The 25,925-nt window shown below is 34.9% G+C and overlaps 1 protein-coding gene across 5 annotated transcripts in view; it reads left to right on the plus strand.

The window, feature by feature from the left end:
* Positions 1 to 2,902: 2,902 nt before the first annotated feature.
* Positions 2,903 to 25,925, plus strand: part of DYNC1I2 (dynein cytoplasmic 1 intermediate chain 2) — a 58,983-nt gene continuing 35,960 nt past the window's right edge. For 2 of the 5 annotated variants that reach the window (XM_041722165.1, XM_041722167.1), the window contains exons 1-5: positions 3,126 to 3,281; positions 4,877 to 4,993; positions 7,324 to 7,441; positions 18,454 to 18,544; positions 24,544 to 24,603. In XM_041722165.1, the coding sequence (XP_041578099.1) occupies positions 4,886 to 4,993; positions 7,324 to 7,441; positions 18,454 to 18,544; positions 24,544 to 24,603 (377 nt within the window). In that variant the 5' untranslated portion in view covers positions 3,126 to 3,281; positions 4,877 to 4,885. Of the gene's footprint in view, positions 3,035 to 3,125; positions 3,282 to 4,876; positions 4,994 to 7,323; positions 7,442 to 18,453; positions 18,545 to 24,543; positions 24,604 to 25,925 lie in introns of those variants that run through there. The other 3 variants (XM_041722168.1, XM_041722169.1, XM_041722166.1) reach the window with 2 other exon arrangements.

Raw genomic sequence — 25,925 nt, forward strand, 5'->3', positions numbered from 1 at the left:
CTTCAGATAGCCTTGCTTAAGCCTCTCATTAGTCAAACCCAACCACAAGGGAATCATCAAAGAAGCTGAGGTCACTCCCCCCCAACCGAGGCATAGAGATTGGCAAAGGGTAGGAAATGAGTTTGAAGGCCAAAAATGCCATCACATCAGACTCTTTTCAGACTACTTCGAAAGTCACATGTCTAATATACTAAATTTACCACACCATCCTCGTATTTAAAATCTGTTGGTGGATTCACATCATCTCCAGGACTAAATCTAAACTGAGATATGTGACTTTGCCCCTGCCTGTGGCTTCATTCTCTTGTTTTCGCCCTCGCCTACAGCCATTTTGAATTATTTCCATATTTTCCAGTGGTCTATTCTCTCATATTATGTACATTGGCCACATTCTTTCCTCTTCCTAAGGCAACTCTCTGCATCTTCTTTCCTTGGTTAACTACTAATTCAATCTTCCAAAGTCAAAGATTTAGCTCTGGAGTTACCTCCTTCTGAAAATGTTCTTTTCCAGAGTGTTTCCATCACTTCCCTACTGAATCCCATCATAATGTTTAGGTAAACTGAGTGTCCTGACAGAAATATGCATTTTAGCTCTTTTATACAGCACCCAGCACCATTCCTGGCACACGATAGGCAATCAATAGCAAGTTTTTAAATTAATAAATGAAAACTAAACATTACCAAAAAAAAAAAAAAAGAAAGAAAGAAAGAAAACACAGTTATAAGGCCCTTTGAAATTTTAGGTTATGGGGAAAAGTCCTGAAATTCAAAGAATTTTCTTTCTCAAATTTATTTCTGCGATATTTATCTTGTATATAGGCACAGTAAGATAAAGAAGACTAGGCACAGGCCCAAGGACTTAGAATTTGAATCCTAAAGGTTAATCTTAGGTTTGGGCCATGTCCCTCTAAAATGTAGGAAAGACAGTGCTTTGGTGTTAGCTTTGTTTCCAAATAATGCTTTATTTAAGTAAGAAAATTTAAAATGTATATTTCCCCATACATGTCTGGTAAATTCACATTCCAATGACTTTTCCTTTTTTTTGTATATTAAAAACCTAACAACTGTGGAAATCATTCTTGCTTGGTTTCAATAGTATAAAATGGTTTATTTTAATTTAATAAAATTCTGGGACACTTGGGTGGCTCAGTGGTTGAGCATCTGCCTTTGGCTCAGGTCATGATTGCAGGGTCCTAGGATTGAGTCCTGACTCTGCCTCTATGTCTCTGCCTCTCTCTGTGTCTCTCATGAATAAATAAGTAAAATCTTAAAAAAAATAGTGTAAAATTCTCACTTTTAAAAAATTCTTTGAGAGAGGGCAGCTGGGTGGCTCTGTGGTTTAGCGCCACCTTCAGCCCAGGGCCTGATCCTGGAGACCTGGAATCCAGTCCCACGTTGGGCTCCCTGTAGGGAGCCTGCTTCTCCCTCTGCCCCCCTCTCTCTCATTAATAAATAAATAAAATCTCTAAAAAAAATTCTTTGAGAGAAAATTAAAATGCTATCCACCACACTGCAATAAAGTACTGGAGAATTATTTGCAATGCTGATAAACATTTATTTATCTATATTTATTTATTCCAACAGTAGTCATTTTATTTGTAGACTCAAATGAACATTCCATGGGTATGTGATGAAATTTAGGAGAAAATATGGGAATTGGAAGTCTTTATTGCTGGGGTGCCTGGGTGGCTCAGTTGGTTGACCACCTGACTGTAGAGTTCAGCTCAGGTCTTAATCTCAGGGTGTTGAGTTCAAGCACAGCATTGGCTCCACATCTACCTTAAAAAAAAAAAAGAAGTTTTTACCGTTAATTTTCTTTTTTTAAAAAATTTTTATTTATTTATGATAGTCACAGAGAGAGAGAGAGAGAGAGAGAGAGAGAGAGAGGCAGAGACACAGGCAGAGGGAGAAGCAGGCTCCATGCACAGGGAGCCCGATGTGGGACTTGATCCCGGGTCTCCAGGATCGCGCCCTGGGCCAAAGGCAGGCGCCAAACCGCTGCGCCACCCCTACTGTTAATTTTCATAACTCTAACACTCCAGCTAGTCAAGTTTACAAAAGCCCAAGAATGCTAGTAAAAACCAAGACTTACGAATCTTTTCCTATTTAAAGATAAATGGTCACATTTTTGACAGAATGGGTTACACTACATTTTCAAAATTTAGGTTTATATTTTAGATATTGCCTAAGATGCCACATGAAACAACTATAAGGCACTTTTCCTCCTAAAACTGGTGCATATATCCTAAAAAAATGTTTTTCATGTGCAGTGTAATACATAAGTTCACCACCTGAAAATAATCCATAAGATCTGGCTAATGTTGAGTGAAAGATCTTATTATATGACACATGTGCATGCATGCACATAACATATACAACACACACATATACTAATAATATGTATGACATATGACATTAATATATTAATACATACCAATATATATGACATAATATTAATATACATGACATAATATATGACATATATTGTGTAAAATACATATATAAATATATAGTATTGATATATATTAATATATGTGTTAATGCCATGTTATTAATATGACACGTGTAAAATACATATATTAATATATATTTATGACATATTAATAATATATATGACATAATATATATATGACATATATGTGTGTGTGTGTAAAATACATAACACATAGCACTGAGCAACGGACCACAGTACGTTAAAGGGAAGCGCTGGAAGCTTCTCCTTGGAGTACTGAAGATAGAAGGCCTCGAAGTCAGAAACCGCAAGCTCAGAAAAACACTACATGTCCCAGCATGCTTCGCGACTACCATAGACCACAATTCCCAGAATGCATTGCTCGTGGCTCGCAGGTTTCCCTTGCCGCTGGGGTTTGTAGTTCTCCCCCGTGATCCAGTCCATCTGTAAGGCGAGGGCGGTGCGGTTGCTTACTCAGCCCGTAGACCTCAGGCGTCTTGCAGTCTTGGCCAGGTGCAGACACTTCGGGTCCTTCGGCTGGCTGAGTCCTTTCTCTTGTCTCTTGGTTTCTGCTTTACATAGGTGAGTCACCGCGGGGCTGCCGTTCACGCCGCAGGGCCCCACCCCTTCTTTCTGGGAGCGACCTCCTTCGGGTTGAAGCCGTTTGTCCCTAAGCTCTCGCCGTAGTAGCCGCCGCCCATCCCTCTTTGTGTGCTTCGGGAAGCCGCGGAGCTAGTGGCGGCGACTCTCGGGAGTTGGGAGTGAGGGAGACGGACGTTCCGCGGAGGTTGCAGGCGGGCGGACTCTTTCCCATCCCGCCAGCTGACAGGTGGGTTGCTGTGCTTCCCTGAGGCCCTTCCGCCTGCTGTCTGCCGTCGGGGCCCCGAGGGCGGGGTGGCGGTGCCCGCTGCCCGCGCCGCCCGGCCGGGCTCCCGGAGGAGAGCGCGGAGAGCCGCGCGGGGACTCAGGCAGGCCGGGGAGACGACACGCCCCGCTGCCCTCCGCTGCCCTCCGCTGCCTCTCCTGACCCACCGGGGCTCGCCCGGCGCCCCAGGCCGCCTCTCCCAGGCGCCCTGCCTGGGCCGCGCCCTGCTGGCCGTGACCTCGGGGGGAGAGTGACTCCTTCTCGCCTTGCTCCATTTTATAAGTAAAAGTCATCACGACACGGCGTTGACAGCACCGCGCATGTTGGAAAGCGCCCAGACGTGGAGGCTGTAGCCCGAAATTCCAGAGGCGTTCTCCTCCTTGTAGTTTCGGGAAAGTGGACTTGTCAGTCACGGAGCTTCCGGCCCGGGAGGATGAGCCGGTCAGACTTTGCTGCTGTCGGGCTTTGACTAGACTAAATGTATTTAGTTTGAGTATATTTAGTAAGCTAGTGGTAATTTTTGTGGTTTTTTGCTTATCCCAACTACTACTGTTACACGCCAGTTTTCGAATTTATGGGAATTTTTGTCTGACCGGATATTGTCTTTTATCAGATTTCTAGGGATGAGTGCAGAGCTCTGGCCGTGGATTTGATCTCCGTCCTACAGCCCATGTTCTCTCTCTCTCTCTTTTTTTAAAAAAGATTTTATTTATTTATTCTTGAGAGAGAGAGAGAGAGGCAGAGACACAGGCAGAGGGAGAAGCGGGCTCCATGCGGGGAGCCCGACGTGGGACTCGATCCCGGGTCTCCAGGATCACGCCCTGGGCTGAAGGCGGCGCCAAGCCGCCGAGCCACCCGGGCTGCCCTGTTCTCGGTCTTAATAGTCGGAGACATTGTGTTAAATTTGGGCATGTGAGCATTAAAGAGCTTACTGTGTGCTAGCTACTTTGTTCAATTCTGAATATTCATTTATATAAATTTCCTTATAATGTTTTTCTTCAAGTCTCAGTAATATATATGTTTGTTTGTTTGCTTATTTATTTATTTAAGATTTTATTTATTTATTCATGAGAGACACAGAGAGAGAGTCAGAGACACAGGCAGAAGGAGATGCAGGCTCCATGCAGGGAGCCCGACGCGGGACTCGATCCGGGGACTCCAGGATGATGCCCCAGGCTGAAGGCGGTGCTAAACGGCTGAGCCACCCGGGCTGCCCCCATATTTATTATTATTATTTTTTTAAAGATTTTACTTGTTTACTCATGAGAGACACAGGCAAAGGGAGAAGCAGGCTCCCTAAGGGGAGTCTGATGTGGACTCGATCTCAGGACCCGGGGTCATGACTTAAGCCAAAGGCAGGCAGACAGACTGCTCAACCACTGATCTACCGAGGTGCCCGTCTGCTTCCATATTTAAAAATTAGATTTTATATGCTGTCTTTCCATAGCAGTGAACTTTCATAGCTTCTTGAGATTATTCTCCTCTTGAAGACTAACTTTTTAAAAGAGAGCTACTTTAACCAACGTAATGATGATTCGTCAATGATTATGTTTTTTAAGGTCGCAAACATGTCGGACAAAAGTGAATTAAAGGCAGAGTTGGAACGAAAGAAGCAGCGGTTGGCCCAAATCAGAGAGGAAAAGAAGAGAAAAGAAGAAGAAAGGAAGAAAAAGGAAGTATGTTTTATTTTTTAAGTAAACAATGTAAAATAATTGGATTTAATCTCAAATAGTTATGCCTTTCTGTAATACTTTCAGAATAGTTAAAAATCCAGCAGTCGTGACTACAAATATAGCACTGTAAGTGAATTTTCCTTTAAAGAAACCAGATATGTTAAAATGACAAAACTGATAAATTAAAATATGATTTTTTTTTTTACTGAATAAAAATATTTCATATAGATTTGATTGCATTTTGGGGATTTGATTTATAAAAGCCCAATTTACGTAATTTCTCTTCTAGGAATGTGTGTATTACATAAGGTGAGGCACATCTATCTTTTAATGATTCATGAAAACGTGGCATATATATCATAACTTAGTTTGGATTTTGAACTTAGTTATCTGAATGTTTTGCCAGTTTGTACTGCTAACAGTTTGTCAGAATAAATAATAGAAAATACCTAATAGGTTATTTAATTGATTAGGGAGTTTGTTATCTCTTTCATCAGGAAATATTTTCACCAAGTAGTAGGTTTGATACAACCTTAAATAGAGACCATTCTCAATAGAGTTCTAGTAAGTAATCTCCTGTGTGTTCTGATTTTTCACATCACCATTTCATGTACAGCAAATATACATTGACCCTGAGCTAAAGCTATTTTATTTGTTCCTGCATTGATATGTACATTTTCCCCAACTATTTGGACAGATTTGTATACTGTTACCACAGATACGTTTTAAATGGTCAGTGTAAGATAATTTGTCCTAAGGGTGCCATTGGTACCAAGGTTTTCTATTTGATAGCCAATAGCCAAGACTTCTAGAAATCTCTTAAGGGAAAAGAAAAATCAGAAAAATTGAAAGTATGATTTATGTGCAGCATTGCTATGATGTTGTAAAGGCTTGTAAACTGAAGAATTTTGTGTGATACATTATCATAAGAACATTGGAGGTTTAAGTTAGCTGTTTGATTAAAAGTTAACTGATAGAAACAGGAGTCCGATAGGCAGAACCATTCCAAAGTAGTATCTATATAGCCTTAAACCCTTCAGTGCTGAGAACGTATTTGATTTTTGTTTTCTAAAGATGGCTATAAGAGGCATAAATAGCCTCCTGGAGGTATCTACTACCTGATTTATAGCTAATTTAAAAGTTATGAAACATCACAAGAGATGATTTAATAGTATTAAACAATGAGTCTACTAATAACATTGCTATTTATACAGATAAAGTGTCAACTTGATAATATAGCCTGTTTGGCTATTTTGATGAAGTTTACTGATGACCTCTTTAAGTTAAAATGGTATTATAGAATATAATGATTGACAAAATTCACTGCAAAATAATTGTATGAGTAATAGTTGTTTGGTCAAAATAGGCATCTGAGGTCTATATATAAAACTTTTCCTTTGAAGGCTTAGATTTCATTTGAGATGTTTTGGATGCTTTGAGATTATTGAGGCTTATCTAGTTTACCTGGAAGATTTTGCTAAAAGAGACTGAAATAAAAGCTGACAATATTTTTTTTTTTTAAGATTTTATTTATTCATTCATGAGAGACACAGAGAGAAAGGCAGAGACACCGGCAAAGGGAGAAGTAGGCTTCTCCCACGTAGGAGCCTGATGTGGGACTCGATCCCAGGTCTTCAGGATCAAGCCCTGGGCTGAAGTCGGCCCTAAACCGCTGAACCACCCGGGCTGCCCAGCTGACAATAATTTTGATAACAAATGTTTTGTGTTATGCAAAAGTGAATTTTAACTTTACCAAATTCAACCATGTTTTTAGTGTCATAAAAATAAGACCTATAGTTTAAAAAGACAAAAATAAAAACCTTTCTCCAGATGAATTTTTGACAAACATCTTCTACATAAAATTGCATAAATACAATGAAGACTTCATACAGAAGTTTGAGATATTCATACTGATTTTCAACAAATCACATTGTCCATTTACTTAAAATTTGTTACCTCTTAAATAATTTAATCTTTTTTTTTCCCACAGTGTTGTGATATTTATATCTAAGCTTTTGTGCCACTAGAGGAGGTTTCCACAATTCCTAACTGTGGATAACAATTTCAAACTATAGATAAATAGAAGTTGACTGTACTTTTTGAATTTATCTCTTAGGTAAAAACTTTTATGGGAACTCCTTGATTATGAATCATTTGGAGATTACATACTAGAACTCTATGGAGAATGGTTTTCATTTAATATGTGTGTTCAAAACTCAGTCTATCCCCCAGAGTATACAGTATTAGTATATTATTTAAAATACACTTTTTTTTTGCAAACGGAAATGTTTCATACCCTATGTAAATTTAAGTTTTTAACTTTAAAAATCTAGACTGATCAGAAGAAGGAAGCAGTCGCTCCTGTGCAAGAAGAATCAGATCTTGAAAAAAAAAGAAGAGAAGCAGAAGCATTGCTTCAAAGCATGGGGCTGACTCCAGAATCCCCCATTGGTAAGGATGAGAATATATCCATTTATAAGACCTAAGAATAGATGCTATTCAGCTCAGGTGTATCTGAGATGAATGCATCGACTTTAATATATTCAGCATATTTTTCTTATTTCTGTCTCTTAAAAATGATTGATCTTATAATTTATTCAGAATTATATTTTTTCACATGTGCCAATATATGATTATTTTGTTTTTTTAAAAGGGTTGCAAGATTAAGTGTACTTATTAACATACACTGAACAACCAATTGACTTGTCTTATTAAATCAGTAATTTATTTCAACATTTGTTGAACAGGTTTTCTGTGCCATACTGTATTTAGTTCAAAGATGACTGTGATTCCTTATCTTAACTCTGTATTTTTTTCTGTAGGTTAAAAAGAGGTATAATAAATCAAAGTTCTAAAAGGGTTTTTTGTATTTAGAGGTATAGGAATGGAAGGAAAAGATAGCCTTCTAATTTCACTGCTAATAAGGGAAATAGTATTGGTAGCTTATTTTGGCAGCAATTTGACTTGCTCTTTTTTTTTTTAGCTATTCATTATGATAACGGTACTAAACCATAAAGCTGAAATAGTAGAGATACTGAAAACAATCTAATTACATGTCAGAAAGCATTAGGTGCTTGCTTAAAATAATTCTGATCTGGACGCTGTTACACAGTATTTTAGTTTGACATGGCCTTTGTCATTTAGGGTTCATTTGTGGGCTAATTCCATCTAGTTAAGGGGATAAATACCAGAAATAGTAACTGCTATTTGCCTGTTGTGAAACTACAACACAACTATTTCTAGAGCAGATATTTCTAGAAGGTTTCAAGATGAAAAAGCTTTCAGGTCATTTGCTTTTTTTCTTAATGGCAGAATTTGAAGATTGAAATATATTAATTTATATGTATTTAATAAGTTTACATTGTATATTGCAATTTTAAAAGTAAATCAATCAGAACCAGCATTGTTAAAATAGTAACTAAACCAAGTTCCTTGTTAGTTGGATAGTCTTTGATCAGTTTTTCTGTCATTGGCTTTCTTTTTCTCCTGCAGAAATTTTTTTTCCTTTTCTGTTTTTAGGACTTCAGTTTCACTGAATTCACTTGCTCATATTTTTCACTTCATGGCCCTCCTCCATTATCAAGTCTTGAAAGACCATTCTTCAAGGGGGGTGGGGTGTGTGTTTCTCCCTCTTTCCCCATCTCCAATTTCATTTCCCTTCCCAGTCTGCATTAAGCACCCATTCTTGCGTTTTTAACTTTTGATCTGTCCTACATGTGTTTACACATTTCAGAGTTTCATATGTGTGTGTTTGTATGTTTAATATACATAAATGGCCTTGTATCATTTTGTTTGTACCTTTTTGTCAAGCAGTATTTGAGACCTACCCATGTTGCTAAGTACAGATCTAGTTATTAATTTTTGACTGCATAATATTCCATTGTATTTTACTTATATGTTCCCCAAGTAATATGTACTTAGATTGCTTCTATCTCTTTGCTTTGCTATTACAGTCAATACTATAAAGAATATATACTTTCCCATTGAGAACTGTGGAAAAGTTTCTCTGGGGTGTATGCATAAGAATTGACTTGCTGTGTTATTATGTTTTAGCTTACTTACATTTATTAGATTCTACGTACCACTCTCAAGAATGACTACTGGTTTACCCTCCTAATGCCAGTGAATGAGAAAGTGACTATTTTATCATATCTACATCATCGCCTGATTTTATTCAACTTTCCAGTTTTTGCCAATTTGATGGATATAAAGTAGTATATCAAAATGTTTTAATATGAATTTATATTTTTATACTGAGGTTGATGGTTTCTCAAATATCTATTTTTTGTCTTCTATGAATTGCATATTCATATCTGTAACCTATTTACTATTGGAGTTCTTTATCTTCTTGCTGTAGGAGTTCCTTGTATATTTTAGGAGAGGACTTCTTTGTTTTAGTCTTTCTAAAAAAAAAAAAAAGCCTTCTCTCAGTCTGTTAACTCTGTTTATAGTATCTTTCATTGAAACTAATCCTTCATTTTAATATGTTCAAATCCTTCATTTTGATAATAGAGCTGCCAATTATAACCCTTTTTCGTACTTTTTGGTCTTTTTTTTTTTTTTAAGAAATCCTTTCTTTGAGGACACAATATATATTTTCCTACATTTTTTCTTTTTTTTTTTTTTTTTAAGATTTTATTTATTTATTCATGAGAGACTGAGACAGAGAGAGAGAGAGAGAGAGAGGCAGAGACACAGGCAGAGGGAGAAGCAAGCTCCACACAGGCAGCCCGACGTGGGACTTGATCCCAGGTCTCCAGGATCATACCCTGTGCTGAAGGCAGCGCTAAACCGCTGAGCCACCCAGGCTGCCCCCTACATTTTTTTCTATTAGGCTTTATAGTTTTAGCCTTCACCTTTAGATGTTTGGGTTATATTTTTGAATATAGTGTGAGTTAGGGATCCAGTCTAGTTTTCTCCATATAGTTAGTTAATTTTCTCAGTACTATTTATTAAATAGTTCATCTTTTCTCTCACTGATATCTGATGCCAACTTTGTCATACAATCAGTTCCCATATATTCATGACAGTTCTGGGCTCTGTATTTTTACTGTTGATCCAATTTGTCTGGTTCTATACTATTAACCCATGGTTTTAATCACTATGGCTTTGTATTCTGTCATAATTTCTGATATAGGAAATCACCCCTCTTTTTTCTTCTTTTTCAAAATAGCCCTAGTTTTATAAATTTTTCTTCCTCTATAAAAAATTAAACTTTCCCCTCACCCAAATCTTGCTGCACCATACGCTACATTTAGTGATATGTTTTTTAGATTTTTTAGATATAGAAGATTCTCCACCCACTACTTTTTGCCCTATGGCATCAAGTTTTTGAAGAGAGCGGGCTGGTCTCTAGAATGTCCCACCTTCTGGGTTTATATGATGGTTTTCTCATATTTAGCTTTTGTTCTTCTATCTTTTGTATTTCTTCTCAACTGGAAATTAGACTTAAAAAACTTGTTTGGTTCAGGTTGAACATCTTTGGCAAGAGTATCTCATAAATGATTCTTTGTACTTCTTGTTATATCACATCAGTAGCCCATATGCCTGGTTGTTGGGCTATTGGTGATGCTAAGATTGATTACTAGGTTACAATTGTGACTGCAAGGTCTCTCCATCATAGTTATATTTTTATTTTCCTTATGATTATCAGGTAGTATCTAGAGGTGATACTTTGGCACCATGTGAATATTCACCTCTTCATCAACTTTTTACCAAATGATTTTAATACTACTTGGTAATTCTTATCTAAATCAGATATTAAATTAGGAGTTGCAGAATTGTTTTTATAATTCCATCATTCCATCTGTACTTATTGTCTGAAATTCTTCTGTAATGGAGAATTTTCCCTCAGTAATTAGATTTATTTGGTTACTGTAAATGAATTTCCTGTTAGAAAAACAGAAGACATGCTTGATTTTTTTCATTTAATTACTAATCACCTCTAGGGGTGGCAGAGATTTGGGGTGTATTTTTTAAATAGATTAGCTAATACTTTATTTACAATTTTTATATATATATATTTCTAAGTGAATTTATCTTTCTTGTACTGTCCATGCCTTAATAGTTATGATTTTATTTATTTTTTTAAAAGATTTTATTTATTTATTCATGAGAAACAAAGAGAGGCAGACATAGGCAGAGGGAGAAGCAGGCTCCCCACAGGGAGCCTGATGTTGGACTTGATCCCAGGACCCTTGGATCATGACCTTAGCCGAAGGCAGACACTCAACCGCTGAGCCACCCAGGTGCCCCAATGGTTGTGATTTTAAAATAAATTGGACAGCTTTACCTTTTGCTATTTTGTAGCACAGTTTGTATAAAGGATAGATGTTACCTGTTCTTTAAAACTTGGTAGAATTCAATTGTAAAACTGCCTGGGATTACATTTTTTTCCCCAAGGGTTAGTTGAGAGCAGAGGTTATTAGCCATTTCAGATCTCTTTGTAAGGTTATAGTCTCTTCCAGTTTTCCATTTCTTTTTGTATCAGTTTGAATTTTTTAAAACCATAATAAACATTTATTATCTCTCAGTTTCTGTCTATTAGGAATTTGGTAGTGACTTAGCTGAGTGGTTCTGGCTCAGGGTGTGTCATAGCATTGAAGTCAAGATGTCAGTCAGAGCTGCAGTTATCTCAAAGCTTGCCTTGTGCTAAGATTTGCTTTTAAGGTGCCTTACTCACATGGCTGGTAAGTTGGTGCTGACTGTTGTTAGTGAGAGGCCTGAGTTCCTATCTACATGGGCCACTCCACAGAACTGCTGGAGTATGCTTGCAGAATGTTAGGTTCTCCAGAGTGGTGCGATCCAAAGATAAAGACAGCCAAGAAAAAAGCTATTATTTTTATGACTTACTCTTGGAAGTCATCAATTCCACTATATTCTGTTGATTGGAATTCACAAAGTATTTGGGCATGCTTTAAAACTGCCAAAGTATTTGCAGTAAATTGATAGGTCTCGTGATATTTTGAGATGATCATATGCTTTTTTCTCTTGTAATAGATTAATTTGATGATTTACAATGATAGCTTTTCTTATGGAGAAGCATGCTTACATTCTGGAATAAACAACTTAGTTATGAGATAATTTTTTTCTTATGTGTTGCTGAATTCATTTGCAAGTATTTTATTTGGGAGTTCTTCATCTATACTCTTAAGAGAATCATACCTGTAATTTTTTTCCTTTTATTATATCTTGTCTGGCCATTATAATAGATATAATGGTATCTGGTTATAGTAGCCACATTAAATGAGTTGTGTGGTTTTCACCTTCTTCTGTTCTCTGACAGATTCCTAAAAAATCTTTCCAGTATTTATTTAAAATTATACCTGAAGAATACAGGATACAGATGAAGGCAGTGTCTACCAAACTTACTTGACAGTAGCCCAAAATAAAAAATACATTATATATCATGACCCAGCATGGATACTTGTTTTTCTTTTCACTACATAATGTATTTAGTAAATATTTTTTAATTATAGAAGGGTAAAAATACTGCCAGAATATTCAAGAGGATTTAATAAAAATACCAATCTCTTCCTAAAATAGACTTTTTTCTTTTTTTTATTCTGAAAAGAATTTGTTTTTTTAAAAAAGATAAAGCTAATAAAGTGTCTTTTAGCTTCTCATTGGTAGATTCCTATTTATTTGATGAGTTGACTGTTTTATGAGAGACCCTTGAGAGCAGGGAAAATAACATTTTTATCCCTGGTGTCCAGCACAGGCTAGACACTTAAATGTTTGTTCAATTATTGTTAGGCCATATGTCTTTCTACCTTGTAAGGCCAAATAAAAGCCATCTGCTTTAAAAGCAAAATCAAAACCTGATTGTTTAAATTTCAGAAAAAAGCATAGTGGAAATTGAAATTTGAATATTTCATAAAAGAAGCATGGCTTTTTTTAAATTTTATTTTATTTTTTTTAAAAACCTAAATCTAAGTGGCCAGTTTTAAGAAAGTTAATTTTAGGTACAACTGTTTTCAAGACATATTGTATCCAATATAGAGTTCTTAAGCACTGATGATTGAAAAAAATAAAGTCATTCTCTTTTGATGTATAACTACTGTTTTGATGGTCTTGTAAAGAGATGAAAACAGACACTGTCAATTATTCTGCAGCCTGAGTCTGTATCAGCAAGGCACAAAACATTGATTAGTGTGACAATTTATTATCTGGATTTTCTTTATTAGGAAGAAACAAAAAAACTTTGCCAGTCAAAAATAACTATTGCTTCATTTATTTCCCTTGCACGCCTTTTGGATATCTTAAATCTCATTTAAAAAAAATCTCATTTTTTCCCATTTTTATGAGAAATAATTGACATATATCACTATATAAGTTTAAGGTATATTGTATGATGGTTTGATTCACATATATTGTAAAATAATTTAACAATAGGTTTAGTTAACATCTGTCATCTCATCCAGATATACTAAGAAGAAAAGAAATTTCTTCTGATGACAACTTTTGGAATCTATTTTTTTTAAGATTTTATTTATTTATTTATGAGAGACACAATGAGAGAGAGAGAGAGAGGCAGAGACATAGGCAGAGGGAGAAGCAGGCTCCATGCAGGGAGCCCGATGCGGGACTCGATCCCAGGACTCCGGGATCATGTCCTGGGCTGAAGGCAGGCGCTAAACCCTGAGCCACCCAGGGATCCCTAGAATCTATTTTTTTAAACACTTTTCCTATATACCATATAACGGTATTAACTATAGTCATCATATTGTATGCTTTATCTCTAGTACTTATTTATCTTGTAATTGGTAAATTGATCAGATGGAATGAATGGTTCCCATGTACCAAGTCATTTCTTCATGTTTAGCCTAATTTTAACAAATTATTCATTATACTATTTTAATACCACAGAATTTTATTCTTTTTAAAAATATTTTATTTATTTATTCATGAGAGACACACACACAGAGAGAGAGAGAGAGAGAGAGAGAGAGAGACATAGGCAGAGGGAGAAGCAGACTCCCTGCAGGGAGCCTGATGTGGGACTCGATCCTGGGTCTCCAGGATCATGCCCTGGGCCGAAGACGGGTGCTAAACTGCTGAGCCACCCAGAGATCCCCACAGAATTTTATTATTTATTAATTTAATTTAAATGCTGAATTTAAATTTAATGTAATTCAGAACATTATATTAAATGTTCTGAATTACATTAAAGACAATGAGAGAAATGAAACACTTAGAGGAGACTATTGAGAATATTTAAATTTCGTTACCAGGAGAAGAGGCCATAGAAAGGGAAAAATTAATATTTAAGAGAGTTAAGGTTTAAAGCATTATCTATCAGGACAAAAAAAGGAAGTTATGAAAATAAGTTTTTCAAATGTTATTGTTCCAGGCTAAGAGTATCCACAAGGGGGCATTATTGTAGTGAGGGCTATGTGTGAGTATTCAGTATCATAGATTAGCTAGAGGAGGGCTTACAACTTCAGGTTATCTCAGCAGCTCACTCCTTCCATTTTACTGTATCTACCAGCTCCTACTCCCTCCATTCACATTCCTTGACTGTTCACCTTTCTAGGTTCTTCTTCCTAGCAAAAGACCCTTCTTGCCAGAGGCTTTCTTCTACCTGATAAATAATTGGGCTGTGCCTCATCTTTCATCTCTGAGATGTTTGTGTGGTTCTGAGTGGTTAACTCAAACTTAATTCTAAACATAAATCTGGGTGCATTCCTAGGTAATTTCTGGTTTAATAATTTCTGGTTTAAAAATATTCTAGATGTTTCCTCGCAGGCCAAGAGGCAACAGTGTTGATTTTATATCCTTGGAAGGCCAAAATCTAAACTGGTAAGAAAGGCCTTCTTGAGTTTTTGTTCTAGATAATTAAAGAGTCACAGTCTTTTCAATATTACTTATGTGATCAGTGAATCCCATGATGTAGATTTGTTTTTCAGTTGATTCTGTATTTCTCCTCTGGTTCTCAAAGAAGGAAATAAGTATCTTTGTTTTTCATGAACTTCTAAGAAACTTAAATTCGTTCAGATATTCACCTATGTTAATGTTAAATCTTTTGTGCCTTTTTAAAGCCTTGCTTAGGCTATTCTCTCTCTCTTATATATAAATATATCTCTTATATATAAATATATAAGAGAGAGAGAGATAATTGGAGTGAAAGTAATGAGACTGAATCACTGTTCTTACTAAGCAGATTGTATCTCAGATACTTGGCAAAAGCTAATTAGTAATGGCTTTTGTTATTTTTATATCTGATTGGACTCTTAAATCATCTTTACAAATGAATTCTAAAGTTGAGTCTTTTTTTGAGATTTGAAGTGCTATGAGTTCAGAATTTTTTTTTAACCTCCCTGAATGCATGCTCTTTGCTCTTAGAGGTTGTTGAATCTGAGAGTATGGTGGCATTGCCTTATTGTGCAATTACCGTAGTCTTTGATCTTTCTAGACTAATTATGTTGAAATATGGTAGTGACCAAACAACACTGCCATTCCCTTTTTTTTCTGTTAATACTCTTTTTTCAATAATGATAATTTTCTTTTTCTAGGTTTGCCTCTTCTGTAGTATACATTATTTATTATTGCAAAATGAAATGGGTGAACCAGATAATTTTGAGTGTTAAATGAGTCCTTTCTATAAGCTGGCTTGAAAACTACCTTTTGTGAGAAATGATGGTATAGCTCTGGGATGGAGATTTTTATTGAATTACAAATTTGATGTCATGGCAATTAATTTTGCTTCTGGCTGATAAACTATAATAATTTGGTAGCCTTGCTCCTGTAACTTATATTTATCTTGGGAACTTTTATTTTGACACACTTATTGGCTAGGTTAATATGTTTATGTATGTATAATTACTGTTTAACTTGTTTCCATAAAGAATTTGAGGTAACTTTTTTTTATAATGTAGTCTTAGCTAAGTAAGATACTGTTGAATTTATTGAGTTGAGTCAGTGATACTTGAAGTTATCAGAAAGGGGAAAAAATGCAATAAACTGAAAAAGAATTTTATACTTTATCACAAATAATTAGATTAATAGGAATATTACTGTTTTCCTCCAATCTTCTTAATATATATGTATAGTTAGAAAAATTATTCTCCTAAGTATTAAGGAATACAAAATTTCTTCTTTAATCTTTAAAAGAAAATCTTTAATATGAAAAAATTATGATGCTTCACTATAATAAACACATGCTTGTGCTTCAGCAAAGTAGGCAAACTGGTATGAGATACTATTTATTTCTGTATCGGTTGGGGCTTAGACAAAGGAAAAACCTCACATTGAGAAACAGACAAAAAGATGAGGAATATAACCTAAATGAAGTTAGGGGGCATTAATGTCATTTTACTTTTTTAAAGATTTTATCCATTTGTTTATTTGAGAGAGATTGAGAGTGAGAGAGCACAAGCAGGGGGAGCAGCAGAGGGAGAGGGAGGCTCCCTGTTTGTCAGGGAGCCTGCTATGGGACTTGATCCCAGAACCCAGGGATCATGAGCTGGGCTGAAGGCAGACTGAATCACCAGGTACCCCAGTGTTCTTTTATTTTTGTTTTATTTTATTATTATTATTATCTTTTTTTTTTAGATTTTATTTATTCACAAGAGACACAGAGAAAGAGGCAGAGACACAGGCAGAGGGAGGAGAAGCAGGCTCCATGTGGGGAGCCCGATGTGGGACTTGATCCTGGGGCTCCAGGATCACACTCTGAGCTGAAGGCAGATGCCCAACTGCTGAGCCACCCAGGCGTCCCATATTTTTAGATAGAAATCATATTTAGCTACTTTAGGTGTTATACTCAGCATCTAGCACACTGCCATCCCCTTGTGAACCGTATGAAGGTGATGTGGTTTTATAGTTTCTAAGAAATTTAGTCACAAAATTAGAAACATTTAATTATTTTTTTATAGTCCTTTGGAATTCAAGAATTAATCACTGTATCTCAGGAAACATTTTAGCTGTGATTTTTTTCTTCTAATCTTACTATTGGTTACCAGTGGAATTTGCCATTCAAAAAATAAAGATGATTAGTTTTCTACCTGTGTTTAAGATGTAATTCATCATTGGGGTACCTGGCTAGCTCCGTCAGTAGAACATGTGACTCTTGATCCTCAGGGTCATGAGTTCACATCTCACATTGAGTGTAGAGGTTATATTACCAAAAAAAAAAAAAAAAAAAGCAAAAGATAAAATTCATCATACTAAACTTCTACATTTTGTAGATTAGCAAACCCAGCTTCTTTTGTATCATGTATAAACATTTAAATATAATTTTAAGGGTTCAATGAATGTTACTCTCTCTAAAACACAGATTTTTAATTAAATACATCTTTAGGTTAGTTCCTTTGTAATTAGGAACTTCTATTTTCAGTAGACTATTAAAAGGAGGGCTTGCAACTCAACATACAATGTGTCAGTCACTTAATATTATATACTGAAAAATTATTTTAAAAAGATACTTGGGATTGGGGAGATTTATGGTAAAATTTAACCAGAAGATGGCAGTGATGATCCTCCTATACTTCCTGCAATGGTAATCAAAATGTTTTACAAATGTAATAGCATGAAATGTGCACGTATAAATGTTGATATATAATGTTAAGAGTGATGATTTAGGGGAAGGCATTTGCTGTTTGTTTTATATACTATGAAAAATGTATATTTTTCTATAAGAAGGGATTAAGAATATTTTGGGTGTCTGTATCTTTGTCTGTACACTTCAGTTTTTTCTGAATACTGGGGTAAGGAAGTTATCATAAGTCTTGCCTTGTTTAAGTTGCATGCATCACTTTATGTTATGCATCATGTCTAGAAGGCATGCTGTTTTATGGCCTGTTTGCATTTTTCACCCAAATTGCTGGAACTAATGGACATTTTAAAGGAGCCATTCCTTTAGCTGTAGTCATTTTCTTTAAATTGGCCCCTTTTCTTTGTGGGGGGAATATGAAATCATTTAAGGTATTTCTGAAATAAATTGTTAGATGAAAATTAACATTTTAAAATGAATCTCAGAAAATTTTTTAATAGTCTACTGAAAAGAGTATAAGTTCCTAATTACAAAGGAACTAACCCAAATGACTTTTGAAGAATATTTCAGAGTTTTGATTTTGACAACAATTATAAGTAATATTTATAATATCTGGTGATCTTAAAAGTGAGAAGTTAGAAAGGGGGGAAGGAATGCTCTCCTTTGAAAATTAGTGCCCACATTTGGTGTTGGCTGGGATGAAGATGCATCCTTTCATAATCTTGCTTTTTATTTTAATATAAAACCCAAATGCATTTTGCCAGAGAAATTGCATGAATCGTCAGCATGCGTTGTTAACTTTGTCTTTCTCCTCTTCTTTCTACTGTTCATTTTCATTCATGTATTTTTGTTTTTTGGTTTGCCATTTTTTTCTTTTTTGTTAATTACTTCATGTTAAATTTTGAAACGTCATAAGCTGAGCAACCTCTCCGTGTAGTAACAGCGGATACCTGTCTATTTCACTATTTAGTCCCTCCTCCTATGTCTCCATCCTCCAAATCTGTGAGCACACCAAGTGAAGCTGGAAGCCAAGACTCTGGAGATGGCGCAGTGGGATCTAGGTACAGTAAATTTCTTTTAATAGTCTAATGATAGAATGCATTTGGTGCCCACATACTGTTGATGCTTTAGAGAGACTAAATAGCTATGTTGAAACTAACATTTTGCAATCTAAGTGGCATAGAAATTATTTGTTGTAAATTAGGGAAATTTTTTTAATAGTATTTTAACTGATTAATTTAGACTGAATAGTTAATTGATTTTATACTAATTATTTTATATTAAAATAGAGATGTTAATTCATTTATTTTTTTATTTAAGCATACTACACAGGTTACTGTGTAAATCTTTTGTATATATAACATAAACAATGTAAATAGTGTATAAATAGTGTATGATAGTATAAAAGTATAAATGTAGTATAAATGGTATAAATACAGTGTAAAATAGTTTATAAATAATGTAAAACCTCTTTGTGCTTAATTTTCCATTCAGTAATTGAAAATCTAAACAATTCAGTTTAAACCCTTTAATTGTGTTGTATTGAGTTATTAATTCTAGTTAAGATAGAAAATAGTAGTGCCTAAAATATCAAGTAGAGGTAACTGCTAAGGAAACAGGAGTGTTTACTGTTTTGAGTGTATTATGCTAAATGAAATAAGTCAGAGAAAGACAAATACTGAATTATGTCACTTATATGTGGAATCTAAACCCCCCCCCCAAAAATAAAAATAAAATAAAAAAATTAAAAAAACCCCAAAACCAAAGAAATCCAAGGTCATATAGATACAGAGAACAGATTGGTGGTTGCCAGACGTGAGAGATGGGGAATGGTCGAAATGGGTGAAGAGTTTCAAAAGGTACAAACTTCTAGTTATAAAATAAGTTGTGACGATATAATGTACAGCATAGTGACTACAGATACTAATACTATATTGCATATTTGAAGATTCCTGTGAAAATAGATCTTAAATGTTCTTATCACAAGAAAAAATACTTTTGTAACTATGTATTGTGACACATGTTAACTAGAATTGTGGTGATCATTTTACAATATATACAAATATCAAATCATTATATACCTGAAAGTAATGTAATATTATATATATATATATATATTTTTTTTAAAAGATTGTATTTATTTATTCATGAGACAAGGCAGAGGGTGAAGCAGGCTCCATGCAGGGAGCCTGATGTGGGACTCGATCCTGGGGCTTCCGGATCATGCCCTGGGCTGAAGCCATGAGCCAAACCGCTGAGCCACCCAGGGATCCCCAGTAATATATGTTATACATACTCACTTAAAAAAATGTTTTCTGCCAAGTTTTCCTGTACTCACGTCTTCCTTATAAAACTATATTTCATATTTGTTTTAGGATCCTGCACACATGTTGAGCCTTGCTTTCCAAAAGTTCAGTAAGATTTCAACCTCTCTCCAAAGACTGTATTGGGGAAAGTATTTTTACTTATTCCTTTTTGACATATGCACACATATGCACACACATGCACGCTAACAGCAAGTCTTTTAAAAACAGCATCATACTTTTTGACTCCCTGTGACAGCTGAAATGAGATTTAAAAACATAGTTAAAAACTGTATTCAGAATCCTCATTTAGGGCAGGAAGGTAAATGTCCTCCTTTGAAAAATCTTTTAACACACCTTTTAATAGGAAATAAAGTTTCTTATTAAGTTTCATCTTTGTGCCTGAGTCCCTCTGACTGAAGTTATAAATAAGTAATGAGTATTGAAAAGACAAGAAAAAAGAAACAAGGGAGCTAGATAATAAACTCAGTATTTTAATCGATTTGTGAATAATCAGGTTATCATTAACAATTAGAAGACAAAAAAGTTTCACCAGTTTGGATTTGAGATGTGTTTTCCAAAACTGTTTCGTAAATAGAACCAAAATTGCAAATGTAAGCTACACTGTCATGGAGGTAAATAATAAAACCATCATTTAAGAAAAATCAAAACTTAAAAAAAAATAATAGTACCTTATAAAATACTATATATTATAGACTAAAGGCTAAATTTATTTAGTCTAAACTTATTTTTACGATTAAGTTGGTCTCATACTTCATACTTTCGTACAAATATGTTAATATTCCTTTGCGGATAAGCAAATGGTATTTTCAGGAGAAAGCTTTTTTTCTCTTCTGCAACATTACTTTAGTACAAATATTTACCCAAAGACTTATTGTATTTATTAAATTTATTTGTATTATAAACTATTTTTATGTAGATAATTTACCATGTTCATTTTGAATTCTGTGTTTTTGATTTTGAATAGTAGAAAGAGGGCAGCCCCGGTGGTGCAGCGGTTTAGCGCCGCCTGCAGCCCGGGGCATGATCCTGGAGACCCTGGATCGAGTCCCACGTCAGGCTCTCTGTATGATGCCTGCTACTCCCTCTGCCTGTGTCTCTGCCTCTCTCTCTCTCTGTCTCTATGAATAAATAGATAAAATCTTTAAAAAAAAATGAATAGTAGAAAGATTATTTTATTTTATTTATTTTTTTAGAAAGACTATTTTAAATGCCACATCAGCAAGTTTGCTTTTATTTTTTTTAATAGAAGTCTTTTTTATTTTTATAAAGCTGATTCTTTTTTTTTTTAATTTTTATTTATTTATGATAGTCAGAGAGAGAGAGAGAGAGAGAGAGGCAGAGACATAGGCAGAGTGAGAAGCAGGCTCTCCATGCACCGGGAGCCCGACGTGGGATTCAATCCCGGGTCTCCAGGATCGTGCCCTGGGCCAAAGGCAGGTGCTAAACCGCTGTGCCACCCAGGGATCCCAGCAAATTTGCTTTTAAAACTACTTTGTAACATCTGCTTGGTTTTTTTTTTCTTTTAATTTATTGATTTATTTGGGAGAGAGAGAGAGAAAGAGAAAGAGGGAGGGCAAGTGAGGGGGTGGTCAGTCTGAAGCAGACTCCCCAGTGAGCACAGAGTCTAACTCCAGACTTGATCCCATGACCCCTGAGATCATGACCTGAGCCAAAACCCAGAATTGGATGCCCAACCAGCTGAGCCACCAAGGCTCTCCCGTCTCCTCAGTTTTTGAAATTAACATGAATTAGAGGGGCAGCTGTGTGGCTCAGTGGTTGAGTGTCTGCCTTCTGCTCAGGTTATGATTCTGGGGTTCTGGGATGGAGTCCCGCATCAGGCTCCCTGAGGGGAGTGTTATTCTCCCTCTGCCTATATCTCTGCCTCTCTCTCCCTGTGTCTCTCATGAATAAATAAATAAAATGTTAAAAAAATACATATGAATTAGAATATATCCTTCTGAGTTTGACTGTGAAACCCAGAGTTTATTAGAGACCCATTGGAATATTGTGAATTGGTACAGGGAGTAAATACTGTTAAGAAAAATATTTATTTGTAGATAGGATACATATTCATCAAGTTGCCAATACAGTGTTAAATACTAGATAGATTATTACAGAAAACAGAATATTCTGGTCCTTGCCTTCATAGAACTTACATTCTAATGATTAAACCTTAAAGATATTATTCACTGTACTGAAAAGTTCGAAGCATAGAGTGCTAACTTGTGTTTAAGTTTAAAGTATAGATTTTTAATAAGTTATAAAACAAGAAAATAAGTATTTAAATATCTTTCGGGGTATTTGTTCTTATTAGAGAATGAATATAAGATTTGGTTTCTTTTCAGTTTAACAGGAGAACAAAAAAAAATCCTCTTTTGAATGAGATAACCTTGTCTTTTTTTTTTAACTTGTGTCTTTTTAATCTTAGTACATATATTGTCTCCTTTGAGAGCAAAGATTCAGTTTTAATTATTAACTTTTAAGAAGGCTGTGTATGTTCTTTTTTATGTATGTATACATGCAAGAGTAAAAACTATGACTTCTACTACATCATCTCCAGATTCCATAGTAGGAAGATAATTAATCTTGTTAATTGGTGATTAATGAATAGCATTTCTAAATATATGGCTTTTAAAAAGAATGCTAAGATCTGAGAATGAGAATGAACTTGAATTGAGCAGGCGTGTTGGTAATGAAAGAATGAAGAGAATAAGAAGAAATATCACAGGAAAATACATGAAGATGTGTGAAATGTATGAACCTATACACTCAACTCTGTTAACTGGGCAAGACAGTCCAAGATTAGTACACTCAAGAAGAAGGAAAAAATATATTAAACATTACCAAATGTGGTATCAAGACATACCTGAATCATTATTTCCAAATGCCAAAAATTTCTATTGGGCTGGTTGTAATTTATGAATAAATATAAAAGGCCCTGAAAAGTGATATCTCTAACTCTGCAAATTCGGAGTTGAATTTCATTGTTTCTAGTTCTCTTTCTCAGTCACTTCTGTTATCTCTAAAACATAGCTAACAGTTACTCAATTTGGTAATCCATATTTCTTGATCCTTGTTCCTTTTTCCATTCTTGATCATTTTATCTTTCAGGCTTTTGGATTATATTGGAATTTTACTTTATATGTCTGCTGATGCCTTTAATAAACATAATGTATGTTGTGCAGTGTATTTTCGGTACTGGCTATATTTTTAGATAAAGTTTTATTTAATTTTAGACTTAAATGACATCCTCAACAAGGAGCTGTAGGTCACTAATAGCAGCTATACCTCTCATATAATGTAAAGTCTGGGGACAGAACATCTCTTGGAGAGCACCTAGTAGAATCCTTTCTGATTTAACAAAGCCTATTTGTTGCTATTCATTGCTTAGTAGATCTTCAGAGTGACCTTCTCTTTGCATACACACAATCCTGTTTAAATCCCAGAATCTTTTATATTTTTAATATAAAGAATCTCTCTAGTTCAATTTTTTTTTTTTAAGATTTATTTATTTGTGATATACAGAGAGAGAGAGAGAGAGAGAGAGAGTGGCAGAGACACAGGAGGAGGGAGAAGCAGGCTCCAGGCCGGGAGCCTGACGTGGGACTCGATCCCGGGACTCCAGGATCGCACCCTGGGCCAAAGGCAGGCGCTAAACCGCTGAGCCACCCAGGGATCCCCCTCTAGTTCAGTTTCATCTGTTTTCATTGATAAATTGTTTAGGCAAGTAAAATATAGAAATCTTTATTGTATTTAAATATTGTAGCTGTTTTAGTTATATAACTTATGTAAGTATATATTAGACAAAAAGGTAGTACTGAATATATTGTGCTTAACTTTTTAATAGGGACTATGAGCATCATACAGTACTGTACGTAATTATCTTATATTCTACTAACTTGTGAGAACGCCAGTGTGATAAAGTACCTTTTGTTCTAGTAATACAAGATTTAGTTTAAGTGGAAAAGATCCCATATAAGTTACTTACCTGTAGGCAAGGCTAAAACACAACCAAATATTTATTTAGAATTGATACTCTCTAGAAGTTTAGTTAATTAGGTAAGTCCTTGGAACACAAAATATTTTTCCTGGGAAAATTTATTTTTTCCTAGAGACAGAAATCTTTAGTTGTTTTCTAAAGCAGATGACATGTAAGCCCAAGGCAGTGCTTAACCCATAAATTACATAGGGGTCACATTTTGGAAACTTTAGCTTTTTTGTATCCCAGTGGAATAGTCTTTGGTTTTCTTACCTAAAGGCTTATGTGTTGATTCATTTCCTTTACCAATATGACAATTTCCTGCACACATTTAATGCTTTGGGCAAGATTACAATATGTTAACTAAGATGTTTCTACTAATGTTTTTTTAATTAAGAAAATTAAAATTTTAGTTATTTTTATAGCCTAGCTTGTTTTCCAAAAATCATGTATTATTCGTGTTGTTGGATGCTTTGGCTGTTCTTGTCCATTATTAGGCAATATTAGCTTCCTGTAATCTGAAAATACTGTCTTTTAACTATTCTGGGTTATATGTTTGCATCTTTAACCACATTATGCTTATGGCGTGCACTAGAGCATTGAGTGATACCTGGTATTTTTTTTCATACTAACCAGAACATGTGGTTTTTAATTGTGAACAGTATTTTAGCTTTACCTATTCATAGAATGTATTTGCTTGACTAACTTATGGCCTTTTTTGCTAACGCTTCATGGTTGTCCTACAACCATTTAGGACGCTGCATTGGGATACAGATCCATCAGTTCTTCAGCTTCACTCAGATTCCGATTTGGGGTATTGAATAGATTTTTTACCTTCCCTCTTCCCTTTATCTTCCCTCTTTTATAATTAATTTGATTCTTTGTGAAACTGTCCTAATATTACTTAAATTTCTAATGTACAACTATACAGTTAGGAAAAGAATTAATATTTTACTGTGACACCTCATTTATCCTCTATCATTAGTGAAAGAAATATTTTATGTATCTGATTTTCTAAGTACCTAAGTCTACCCATTTAAATGTCCAAAGTCCTTTGATTATCTCTGTAAACTTTTCTAAGCTGTATTACAAACTTCCCAGACTTTTTCTAATATGTATTCTACATGTAACTGAACCTTTTCTGAGTTACTTGATATGAATATTAATTTATTTCCTGATGATTTTTGAGGTTTTAAGAGGAACAGAGCTGTTGGTCATTTATACTATGGCCCCAGATTGCCATTGATTTATTCATTAATTCATTCATTTATTTATTCTAGTCTCCAATGCAAATTATATATGTTTGTTGCTGCCATTGTGCCTTTTACTTAATAGCGCATTTCCATTGTTAATTTGTACCTTCTAAAACACGTGACCAACACCGTTTGGAATTAATCTAAAGTAAGAGTAAATAAGTCTTCAATTAGGGCGTGTAAGAAAAGTATATGAGCTTCTTGTACATTAACTGGAAGCTTCTCTGTTGACTGCCCTGAGACTCTCTCCACCCTTAGTTGCTTCCTTATTCTCAGAAAAAGTGGCTTTTGGATAAGTGAGGTATTACCACCCTACCCTTTTACCCCTAAATCTTAGAGTATTTTGTTTGTTGGTTCTAATATTGTGATTTTTTTTTTTTTTTTTTTTTTGTCTAATTAGAACCTGTATGCAGTCAAGTTAGTAACTTGTTCCTTATGTTCTTGACTTGGCCATTTTTTTCCCCCAGATATGTGAGTGATTTACTTTTCAAGTAGTTTATATCTTAAAACTCAGAATATAGTGTTTCTTATTTCAAATTTTATTCTTAGAACACAAGATTACTTCAAGTCTGCTTAGGTTTTCCCATTTAATTCTTTGATTTCTTACTTTTTTCCCCCCTTTTAAAACTAAGATATTCCTAAAGTGGAAAACACATTAAAAGAAATTGTTATGGCCCACTTCTGGGACCCTAGAGAAAATTAATCTATTTAATTACTAATTTTATTATACTTTTTTGTATAGGATTTTGAAATTGTTTTATTAGAAAACAGTTAACTATTACATATCCATATATATTTCAGATATCCTGCTTGATTTTCGGAAGTTACAGCAATGCTTTTATTAGATATCCTTTTAAGTCAGTCTTATAATAGAGAGCCTCTT

Source organism: Vulpes lagopus, chromosome 11, assembly GCF_018345385.1.
Source record: "Vulpes lagopus strain Blue_001 chromosome 11, ASM1834538v1, whole genome shotgun sequence".
NCBI classification, from domain to species: Eukaryota; Metazoa; Chordata; class Mammalia; order Carnivora; family Canidae; genus Vulpes; species Vulpes lagopus.